General features: G+C 39.2%; 1 protein-coding gene across 1 annotated transcript in view; it reads left to right on the top strand.

Annotated features, from left to right (window-relative positions):
• The window catches only part of CNKSR2 (connector enhancer of kinase suppressor of Ras 2), a 218,047-nt gene that overhangs the window by 26,722 nt on the left and 179,227 nt on the right, over positions 1 to 12,098 (top strand). The window contains 1 exon segment of the mRNA XM_086608968.1: positions 10,265 to 10,428. Within this exon segment, the coding sequence (XP_086465094.1) occupies positions 10,265 to 10,428 (164 nt within the window).

Genomic DNA, 12,098 nt, shown 5'->3' with positions numbered 1-12,098 from the left:
ACGGTTTCTCTCCCAGTGGTGTAGCCTTTTTGTTTGCAGGCACCAGAATATTATATGTTTGGTGATAAGCTGAGTTTTCATCTTCTATGTTTGGTGATAAGATGTGTTTTAATCTTGTAAAGTTGCTTTGCACTAGTAGAAGGATAAACCTCTAGAAACCCTGAAGTCAGAAGGACACATGCTGAGAAAAACTTTTTGTTGTACTTGTTCATAAATTGCTTTATATTTTAGGGGGAACCAATTAGTAATGAAGTTACTCCTTATAGTCTGATGTATGGTAACAAGTTCTTAGAAAACATCAAATCCCTACAGTAATAGTGATGTGGACAGATGTTGTACGAGGAATCATTTTACAGCAGAAAAATGGTAGCGTTTGAAACATAAAAAAAGATATCTGATCAAACACAAAGGAAACAGATGTTAGTTAATGGTATTTAGAACCATAATTTTATAATGTTGATTGAAAATGCTAAGATAGTTGCAATGTATTCTAGTTTACATGTGATAATTGGAGTAGAAATGTAGTACTTTGAGGAAGAAGTTAAACATTGATTGGATGCAAGAAGACTTCCCTTTCCTGAGGTACTCTGCAAACTGGAGTACATGTGAAAAATGCAAAGGAGAATGATTGTGAGAGTGTGAAAACTCCAAAGTAAACCAGAGTAGAAATAAAAGTAGCTGTTGAGGGATCTGCCTTTATTATCTAGCCAGTTTGGATTTCATGGAGAAAGAGAAGTTTATCAAGCGTCTTGACTCAGGGTCATGCCTCCTTGTATATTACTTTGTAGAGACTCTAGCGTCGTGGGACCCTGAATAAGACTAGACTGGCTGGGTTCTTGTGTATCATAAAAATATATTATTACATGTAAAAGGACAATGCCACTTTCTCCTCTTACTTTTTGCAAAGCTTTGATGATACAAAGCTGCTTCAGAAATCATGAGTGCGGAGATTTAAGCAGGAAAAAAATTGACACAATAATGACATTTCCTCTTTGAAATTTTAGAGGAGTATTTAATTCAGTCTTTATAATCTTGATAATTCTTGGACAACTCATTGAAGAACTTCTGATTTTGGTAGAATATGATATTTAAACAAACACACATATGCACTCTCATTAGCCTGTCTGGTCTTTGTTCAAAATATAAGTAGGATTCCTTAGGGGGAAAGAAAAAGAAAAAGAAAAAAAAAAAGAAAAAGATCATTACAGATCACGTATTTCCAGTTTATCTCTAGACGCCTCCCTCTAGATGAACTTCTACCCTTGAGCTTAAAATCTGTCATTTTATGCATTGAATTATGAGAGTGAATGAATACTTTCTCATCCCATCCCTGTTGTGGCTGCCTAGGCCCCTGCAGTTGGATGTAGTAGTATTTATCAGGAGTAAATGGATGCATTCCTTTGATTAGTTTCATTTGAGGAATTCCCAATATTTAATGATGCTGTGGAGTGTTTGGCTTCTCTCCCTTCCACTAGCAAAGAGATTTCTGCTGCCATTATCAGCCACACTAACTTTTCAGCACACTTCAGCATTTCTCATGTGCAAAGGCCACAGCTGTAGTTGAACAATGTGGTTGTTGTACTCCAATAATGAGTCCTAAATATAACAATAATTATAACCTCTTACTTTGAGAACAATATTGATAATCAGGGATACTAATCCTTGAATTTCATAGAAATAGAGCTCGACACTGGTTGTTGCAATGTTATCTGTGTTTTAAGATTTCAAATACTTTGCAAAACTTGTATGTGCTTGTGTAAAGATTTGGTTTTGCTATACAGATGGGCATAATGGAAACAAAAAGCACACAGAGAAATATGAATGATTACATTTATCAACAGCTAAACAGAACACTTTGGATATTATTCTTGTAATTAACAAGTCTAACTTGCCATAATAAGCCCTGATTATGAGCAGTCTAACAGCAAGGACTGATTTTATTGTCCTATTAGACACTGCACCAGTTCGGTCTTGTGTATATTTAAATCATAGTTGTAGTTAGTCTACATGTATACTTTCTGTATCTCTGTCTCTCTTTTTAAATTTAATTTCGTTTTTTATCAAGAAAACCTTTTTCAAACTTAGTCAGTGTGAAATTCTTTGTAAAGTAGAGCTGTTGATGAGCCATGTATGATCCACTCAGTCTTGATGTTTCTGCAATGCCATTTATTGCCAGCATGATCATACAATAAATAGATCCAGGTCTTGTAAGAGTTCATGATCGTGAAAAGAGAGTGTATATGTCGGCACGGGAACAGCAGACATTTCAGAGTCAGATTCCTCGAACAGGATTTGATTTTTAATTACAGAATTTGTAGTGACTTGAGACAGTACTTCTTTCACCTCAAACTTCTCTTTCAACCCACCGCTGTCACAGATATACTCTTTGACTCCCAAGTTCTCACCTGGCATAATGCAGTCTCCTCCTTCACTGGTGATTTTTCCTTTGATCGACCACAGGCCCTTCTCTGGGTAAGGGCCTTAAAAAGAAGAGAGCAACATGCAAGGTCTAAAACATACTTCTATTTCAATTCCTCATTTTGCGCATCTCTTCGGCAGCCCGGTGTGATACCTTCCTTATTTACCTCACTGCTGTACACAGTACCTCTGGTCTAGCATCCAGGGTCTCAACATTTATGGTACCTTCAGGAGAGGCTGAATTTGGATTACGTTGCTGCTTCTCGTGTTCATATCTTCTGTCTTTTGAGTTCTTCATTCTACAAACGTTACACGCTTTTCTGGATGTAGTACTATATATTCAGCAGATATAAAGTGATTTTTTAAATGTATTATATTTCTCTTTCATTGTCTAAAGATGTAGGTTTTAGTTAGTAGTACCTCTCTGCTAATGTTTTGACGATGAACAGTTGAAGATTCCTAGGAAAAAATGTATCTACCCTAAATTGCATATGGAAAACATGTAATCTTATACTATATTCCTAGAGTACACTTGAAGGCCTAATTATTTGGATCTTAGTCATTTTTAATGTTTGTTTATAATACTTTTTGGAATTTTCTTTGACTCAGATATATACAGAGAGAGAGGGAGTGTGAGAGTGAGAGTAATTCCATAGAGTGAAGGACGAATATATTTTGCAGTTAGAAGGCTTTTGCCTGAATTTGCAGATAAACAGTGCACAAAGTGATTGTCCTGCTCTTTTGCAAATAGTGCTGTAATCCAGGCATTTGACAATTCTTTTTTTCATTAATCCCTTACTCATTCGTAAATCCAGGGCCTGCAATTAATTATTTTTTTCCCTCAGTTTTAAATATTTTGTAATTTTTTCCTAATCTGTAATGAAAGCTGCTTCTGGTGTTTCTTTTGCCATCCTACCTGCAGTGCTTCTCTGGGATAGGGCATTACTTTTTTGCAGCTGTCCTGTCTGCAGCAGGCATTTGCCACCTACTGCACTTAAAACATTCTGTTCTTTGCTCCGTCTTTTGGCACTGATAACTGTGACATCTGTTTGTCACATATGAAGCCCAGGAGGTGCTGAAGACCCTGAAGCAGTGAGCATCCCTTATGTTAGCATCCGTTACGTGGGCAGAGGAGAATTATCTTTGCCTCTCAGGTGGGGAAGCGGCTGGCTTGGCTTGCTCCTGGTTTCTTTGGTGACGTTCAGACTGAGGGACATGGAGAGCTTCCAAATGCTCATCTCCCACATACAGATTATGGCGAAACCTGGCCTTTCCTAGTCTCCTCTCTTGCGCTCTGGTTCTCTTAGGGAGGAAATGTTGAATGTGTGCCCCGAATAGGAGCTACTGTGGTGGGGAGAATGGCCCACTTGGGGCTGCCTGCGGTGTCTGTGCCCAGCAGCAGCTCTCTGGTTGAGGGAGAAGAGAGGGAGAAGTTTTCTGGTTGGCTGTCTTCCTCTTTGACATAAGCAAAGCTCATATTTCTGTATAATTAAAGTGAATAGTCTAGTAGTCTACCAGCTCTGGATTAATGAAGCCTAGGTACAAATGCAGAAGTCATAGCACAATGTTTTAACTGATCAGGGATTCAGTTGAACATTTGAGTTTGAAACACACGTAGACTCGTGCAGTTTCAAAGGTGGTCAGTCCATAAGAATAGTTGGCTTAAATTTAATGCATATTTAATGGTGAGCAGGGAGTAAACAACTGTGATTTTTTTCTGGACGTTTAATATTTTACTGGTCCCTTCCATCATGGTAGTTTAGGTAAAAATGTTGCAAATAATAGCTTACAATCTGAAAAGCCATCAGATAGTGCAATGTTAATGCCAGCTTATATTAAACTCCAGTTTAAGGTTGGTTTTTTTTCTAATGACTTGTTAAATTCTGTGCTACAGTCCATTGCTTGAATTTGTATTTCTTAAGACGTAAAACTGATGGAGTTCCTGTAGGGCATAGTCTTTCTGTTCAGATTGAAAGATGGATTTGTTTGCCTTGTACTTAAAGAAAAAGAAAAGCCCTAAACCTGTCATTTGTTTCGTGACTTTCACTCCATGTATTGCCTGTATGTTACTGCTTTTCAGTAAATGCTTGATTTACAGAATGACTTGGCAAGGGAGGTTGTCAATTTGCATCTTCATTCTGATTTGCCAGGGGAGCATAAAAATATACTCCCTTGTCAAAGTTTCAGGTGTAACGGTTAAACTTGTAGTGTCATCATCTTTCCCTTAACTCCAAACTGGAAAAAAGGACACAAGCTCTGTAATTTTCGCTGTAGTTTTCCGATCTTAAGGAAAAATTCTTTTGCCACGAATTTGAGGAAGAATATTCTACCTAGCTGTCACTGTTTTTAGAACTGTGTCTTCTCTTGTATATCTGAGCAGCTGATTACAAATTTTAGATCTAGCCATAGAAAAAGTCTATTTTAATACTTTTTAGTCTCTTAGAGGCAGGAGGAAAGACTGAACTACTTGCAGATAAGGAGCAGACTGTGGGATCAGAACCTGAGGATATATTTCAAGGAGAGGGTCATTTGACTTTGAATTACCACAGATGTGCATAACCTGTTCTGACACTGAATGACAGGGAGGTTTGTCGGTTTGCTTGTTTCAAAAGAGAACCTGTTACACATGTCAAAATAAGACAATACCTCAGAGAGATCATGAAGTGTGCCGTTGTATTATTAGTTAGGAGATTGCAAGCATGGAAGATTTCCCTGGAGGGTAGCACTGCATCTTGCAATTTTACTCCAGAAAATCATATGAGTAAAAAAATGAAATTAAACATTTCTTGATCAGTTTCTACAGTGCTGTTGTAATAAAAAGAATTCATTGATTAGAAATCTGCCCGATTTCACATCTGTGAGCTGTTAAAAATTGTTAATGATTTGATGAACTCTGTCTTGGCCCACACGAGGTAGAATTCGATGGAATAGGAAAAAAAAAAACAGCTCCAGTCTGTTCTACTTGCAAGAAAAACTTTTCTAGAGAAGCGTTTTTTTTTTTTTTTTAACATTAAAAGCACTAACTCTTCTGAGCAGTTTCTTTTGGAGGAGCTTGCTTTACTTTTGCTGGGTTTTTTTTCAATTGTTTAGTCCCACAGATGAGGTAGAGCTTGCTTTAAACTTAATGAAGAGAGTTCCTCCTTTTCTATTAATGCACAGAATAGCCCATCTTAACACCTCAGCGGTATGCCAGCTGACAAAGATGTGCAATGTATTAACTTAGCATCTTAAATGCTCTTCTAAGGCCTGATCAAACTGGCCAGGTAATGAGTGTACAGTGGGATCTGGACAGTGTTGCCAGACTCTGTGGTTGCTAAGCTCAAGTGGAAAGCATGCGAGGCAGGGGAGTGCTTCTTAGTAGTTAGCGTCCTTGGGGGTCTGTGTTATTTCTGGAGCACAAGACGAGGAATCTTTCAAGAAAAAAGAAAAAAAAGTTTCATTATGTAGTGTTTCCTTTAAAGAGTAGGTCTAAAAGGAAGAGTACCATCGTACAGTGTTATTCTAAACTCTCTTATTACTGGAACATCTGTGCATTTACATATACTCAAAAAATCTTTGGGTTATTTTGGGTGAGGAGCAGTTGTTGAATATGAGACTGTTACTGTGTATTGATATACTATGGGGCATTATTGATCCAGAATATAATAACAAACCTGATTTTTGGACAGAGGCCACTGTTCTTGAAATACCCAGGTCTGCTAGATGCTGACCATGAACAGGGAATAGTCCAACAGACTGAATTATTTGCTGGCATTCCTATGGTATGTGAGTTGTGTGAAATCCTCTGATATGAGGGCATCTGAGGGTAGGAGTAGACCGTGCTAGTTAGAAAAATTTCTTACTATATTGAAGTTGAGTGGATGCTGACTTGCAGGAATATCATTAAAGACAGAGTGCTCTTAGGAAAGCTGTGCATTCCCCATTAGCTTCCAGGTTGTCTCCATGGACCACAGGCACCTGATGTTTTTTGGTACATCTTGTCCCGTCCCAAGTTAAATGGCATTATCAGCCAGGAACGCCCATTCCCTGCAGCTCCCCCTCTGTTGATCTGAACACAGCAGCAGCAGCTGGCCAGCTGCTGGCAAACAAGGCTGTTGGCCATGGCTCTGGGGACAAAAGGTGTGGGTGAGGAATGCTGGCAGCCTTTTTGTATTATTATTATTATTATTTCCTATCTGTGCACAGTTTTGTTAACAAAAAGAATCGCTGCTCTTTAATTAAGAAATAGAATGACAGAAATAAATGACTTTAAAAAGATGTCTTGTTTAGGGAGTGAGGGGAAGTAGTTGTGGCAAGCTCTTCTGAAAATGTCACGCAATCTACGGTTAAATTATTTTGTTCTTTCCTGGCTGTAGTTTTTACGAAATTGGTGAGTCAACCAATTGTCAGTAATATTTTTGTCATCTTAAATTTCTTTTCTTACCCTATATGAATACCCTACACGCATCTGTCTAGATTACATCTGAATGACAAAAATACATAGATAGCAGGAGGAAGAAGAGTAATGGCTTTATTTAGAATTAACTTTCAGTAAGTGTTTATTAAGTGCATCTGTCATGTCTTATTTTGAATTTGCATTGCTTGTCTCTTAGCTGGGAATTCATTTTTTTCATACCTGATGACGTTCAATATTTTAATGTTATTATTCTCATTCAGCAGTCTATGTAAGCAGTGTGGGACTTAAGTTCAGGAATATCAGAAGTACTTACTGCCACCTTTTTTAGTCATTTAGCAAAAGTACATCTATGGCTTATTTTTAATACATTTTTAGGTGAAGTGTTTTATGTATTGTCAGGAATATTTCATTTCTTTCAAAAAAGATATGCCATTATACATGGGCTTGTGCTTGTAAAATGGTTCATGTGATTAATATATCAGATGGAAAACTTGGGCTAAGAAGGGCTTTGGGCGAAAGTACGTACAAATAGAGGTACATCAAGAAGGCTCACGTCAGATAATTCAAGGTAACGGTATCTTGTGTGTGTGTGAACAAGCAAAGTGGATTCAAGAAGATTTGAGAAAAATTATTTCCTTTTGCAACCTAAATTTAAATGTCTAAATGAGTTCTTATAGCACTGGGACTTGGTAAATGGCCTTACTGTCAGGTGTCAGGCAGAGAAGAATACTTGATTTTTATTTTTACTTGTCTGTTTGCTAATAATGATGAGCATTGCCTAGCATATAAGAGAGAGACGGCAGCATTTGGATCAATTGAAGGCTCTCGTTGAAATGCCTTGAGAATGTGCTCTTTAACATGTTCTGAAGCAATTGGTGTCTAAGAAAGAGAGAAATTAAGATCTTGCCCTTGTGCATCACACTGACTATGAATATATTGTGTAGTTCTATAGTGAAACATTACTTTTGATTATCAAGCAGTTGTATGTATGTAAGTACAAAGGGGAAAAATAGCAACAATACAGTGAGACACCCCACAAAGCAGCAAACTGTGTTGTTTGACCTTAGTGAGTGTTCCTGTCTTCTTTTCCATGCATACATGTGGCAACCAAGTCATTTTGTGGATCAGTCTTGGTGGTTCTGATAATTCAGTTTCCCCTACTGTAGGGAAAGGAGAATAAAAGCTTTAGTAAGATCATTGCGCTTGGTGAAAGTTTAACCATTTGTATTTTCTTTATTTGAGCATTAGGGAACATTCTGAGCTCCTCACAAGCCAGTCAAGCATGTCTGAGAACCAGGCTGTGTGGCAAGATGTGGTACATGATCGTTCCTGGATCACCATTTTTGTTCTCAGTTAATATGTTGTAATAGAGTATATGCCTGATTCGAGCAACTGTTTGATTAGAAAGGGAGATGAATGGAAGGTATAGCTCCAAATGCTTGATTAACCTAGCCCTTTAAGTGGCTTTGTTTTGGAGGCAGGAAATCAGGTGGTGGGCTCTGGAAGGATGTGGTCAGAGGCTGCTGGAGTTGGGGACCTGCTCCTGTGTCTTGAGCCTGGACAATTTGATTTACGGCGTGTTTGCGTGTGGTTTAGTTTTGGTGCGTGAATTCTAGAAGTTAAAGCCATGTGAAGATTGTGCTGGTGTGTTGTAGCAGGACAGAGTGTGGGCGACGCTTGCCCGAGGGCTGAGCCAGGAACGGCAGGCTGGCCTGGCACCGAGGCATCCCTGCCTGCGGTTACCAATGTGTTCCTCATATGAGTCTCTTTGGGGTGTGGCTACACCCTAAACGGGGCGAATGAGAACCAAAAATGCAACAAAACCAGTTTCAGAGAAGCCTCATGCTATAAGCTGGGCTCTTATGAGACAGCTGGGGCTCAGCAGTCAGATCGATCTTTTCTCCTCCATGTACCTTCAGATTTTTCAGACATTTCTATTAACAAATAAAAATGTTCTCACTTCATTGCAACCTAATGAGCAGATGTCTTTTCAACATTAGGGATTGCTTGAGGACAACCGTCAGAAAGGTGGTATCTCTCAAGAAGCAGCTAAATTAATGCTTTCAGGTTTTTGTCAAATTCTGCTAGTGGATAGCAGTCATGTTGATGCATCAGAAGATATTCAGACACAGATTTTAGATGGACCACCAAATACCTGGGAGTCTTCCATATCCCCTTGGCACAGGGATGCACATGCTGCAGAGCTTCCCTGTACTGGTCTGGCCCTCTTAGGGCCAGATGAGGAAGAGATGCATGATGGATTATCTCACATACTACAGTGCTCTTTGCTCCAGGCAAAAACATGTAGTCAGCTACATGTCATTAGACTGATAATCGAACTGAATAGGTAGAATAGGGGTGGCCCCCAGAGCAAGACCTGGTCCTGTACAATCTTGCACTCATCTATGTCCTAAGCAAATGTGTTGCATGCACTTCCAGGATCTTTTTTGGCATAATGGGTCTGCTTCTGCTCCCCAAATACTCTGTTCTGGGGAGCGCACCCAGGTCTTGATTTTAGTGGCTTTTCATGCTCAGTAAGCATTTGTGTGCCATGAGTGACTCCATACAGTTTCTGAACTGAGGTATGTTGAGCTGCATCTGCTGCAGCAATTGGGCCCCAGTTTATGCATTTGTAGTGCTATCGCCTTTCTTGTTCTCTAGAACTCTTTGCAGCTTGTTTTAGGGGCTGGCATGATCCGTGACCTTTTAGGTGGCTCAGCAGCATATGAACAGTCTTGGAGTAGGAGAGATGCTATGATGTGGCACTGCCGTTTTGTATGTCACTGCATGGGGCACTGTAGTCAAGTGTCCCGTGAAGAGATAGGCTCCTAGCTGAGGGCATTTCCAGCAGCCTCTCCTCATCATGCGACCTACCATGGCAGAGGTACCCTGGGAGTGAGGTTAAAAGGCACTGATAGCCAGTCATTCCTGGATATACGGTGTTAAGCACATTCACGCTCTCGTTATTCCCTTTGAATTCGTCTCTGGCACAAATGCATTCCCTTGTTTCCGTCTCTTACAGTGCTGTAATAATTCACAGCATCTGTTGATATGCTGCACCTGGAGAAGGATGCAAGTCTTTCTCCCTTCCATTGTTTCCTATGCTCCTCTTCCCTCCCTGATGTAGTGAAGGCATTGTTAACATATCTGTTGTTAGGGGCTGCCAGATAGACATTCATAGCACAGTATACTATAAAAATTCAGGCCTCTGTGCGAGGTTCAGGAGCAGTTGGTATCATCCACAGTTGGAAAAGTCATGGCTGCCATAGCTCTCCAAATCTTAAGATTTCTGGGTAGCATTAAATTTTTGTGATGTTGAAATACTTCTCTTAAAGATAGGGCAAGTATCCTCCATTGGCTTGATTTTTGGTTCCAGCCCATTTTTACTTCCTATGGCAGTATAAAATGTTGCTAACTTTTGTCTTCCCTTCTTCCATCCTGTTTCTGCAGGTCTTGATGACTGCCTGCAGCAATATATAAAGAACTTTGAGAGAGAGAAGATTAGTGGCGACCAGCTACTACGCATTACTCATCAAGAACTGGAAGATCTTGGAGTCACGCGAATTGGCCATCAGGAGCTCATCTTGGAAGCAGTAGACTTGCTCTGTGCACTGGTAAACTTCTTGGGGCAAAACAGGGGGAGGAGTGAACAGTATGTGCATATTCATAGTTAGTGTATTCAAATTTCTAGTCCTAAAGACTACCTAAGTAGTTCAAGAAACTCCTCATGTGTAATGTATGAACAATTTAGCATTTTAAACCAGAGGCAAGATAAAGAGCAATATCTACTGGTAGGATAGTGCTTGTTAGATAAATTGGTATCAGAGATTTAAGGCTTGCATATCTGCCTTTACAGAAGAAAAGCTTATCTGAAATCACAAAAGGACTAGACTGCGTTTGGTTTGGAATGTAAAACAGTTATATATGTGAATGCAGTAATTGAGTGCCGGTTGCCCTTTACAAACAAAATGTCCTGATATTAACTATGTCATTTTTTCAGTGATCCTTTCATGCAAAGTATGTTTTAGATGATTATTTGAGCTTGCTGAAACATAGCTGCTTGTATTTCACAGTAGAAAGGATTAAATACTGAAATAATTATCTTACGTCTAAATAATACATACATCTTTGATGGAGCATACAGAGGGATTTTGGTAATGGTCTTTTCAGTCAGGTCACGTCATGCAAAACCAGGATTATCCCCTCAGTGAGGGGGTGTGGTGCTGACTTCACCCTTCTTACGAACTGTGTGTGTGCCTGTAAAGATTAGTGATAGATTGGGCACACTGTCTGCATTCTCTACTGTAGGAAGGACTGTGAACAGCTCTGCTAAGATGTACTTGACTGCCTGAAGTGGTGTTTTGTGGATTTTTAATGCATGCTACTTTTCCAAGCCTCAGAAGCGGTTTAAGAAAGCTGAATCCCAGTAGAGGCAATCAAAGATGGTAGGCTGAAAGGCTCTTCAGAAGGGCTTGTGGATTCTCAGTATGCAGCAGGTTTTCTGAATAGCCTGTTGTTGCATCTTTGGGAGGTAGATGTGAGGGGTAATGAAGAGAAGAGAGAGGGAAAAAATGCTAAAAAATACAAAAAAAAAAGCGAAAAAGGGCAGAAAAGCTTTTCCATACAGGAAGATCGATTTTAAACACACCTTAGATTCTGTTCTTTAGAGTAGTATTTCTAATAATGTTGCAAAGTGGCTCAGTGCAATGAGTTAAATAATGGAAAGGGTGCAATCCTAAAAAAAAAAGCTCCTGATATAGAAAGGAACGTAAAGAGAGCTATTCACAAAGTACTTTTCTCATCAGACAGTGCAAAAGGAAACAAGAAAGTAAATACTTCAATTAACTGAGACAAAATCTAAGTTAGGGTGAACACTGATAACCATTCTTCCCAGGCACACAGGGAGACATTGTGGCTCTTTCAAAAATAACCTATTTTGACAGAAAAAACCTTGTTATTTGCTGAAATTTCTTTTTTTTTCTTCCTGGATATGTAATTACAGATGTTATCTTTAGACAAACAAACACAACTTTTCTTTGTATCTCCCTTATCTTAGGTAAAAGTGCATGGAACTAAGTTGAATATAAAATAAGGAATTTGTAGTGGAGGCTAACGCTGCATCCTTAGTTCATACAAGTCTCTATCTTCCTGATCCTTGTGTGTTTGAACTTCTTGCATATAGCATTGCCTGCTTTTCTGGGTTCGTCTGAAAGAAAACTTCATCACTTAAACACAATAGCATGCGTTCAGATCACAGCTTCTAATTTAAGCTGAGGTTTTTGCA

Source organism: Tauraco erythrolophus, chromosome 1, assembly GCF_009769465.1.
Source record: "Tauraco erythrolophus isolate bTauEry1 chromosome 1, bTauEry1.pri, whole genome shotgun sequence".
In the NCBI taxonomy this organism is placed as follows: domain Eukaryota; kingdom Metazoa; phylum Chordata; class Aves; order Musophagiformes; family Musophagidae; genus Tauraco; species Tauraco erythrolophus.
Note: the sequence above shows the minus strand (reverse complement) of the source record. Positions and strands in the feature narration are given on the sequence as shown.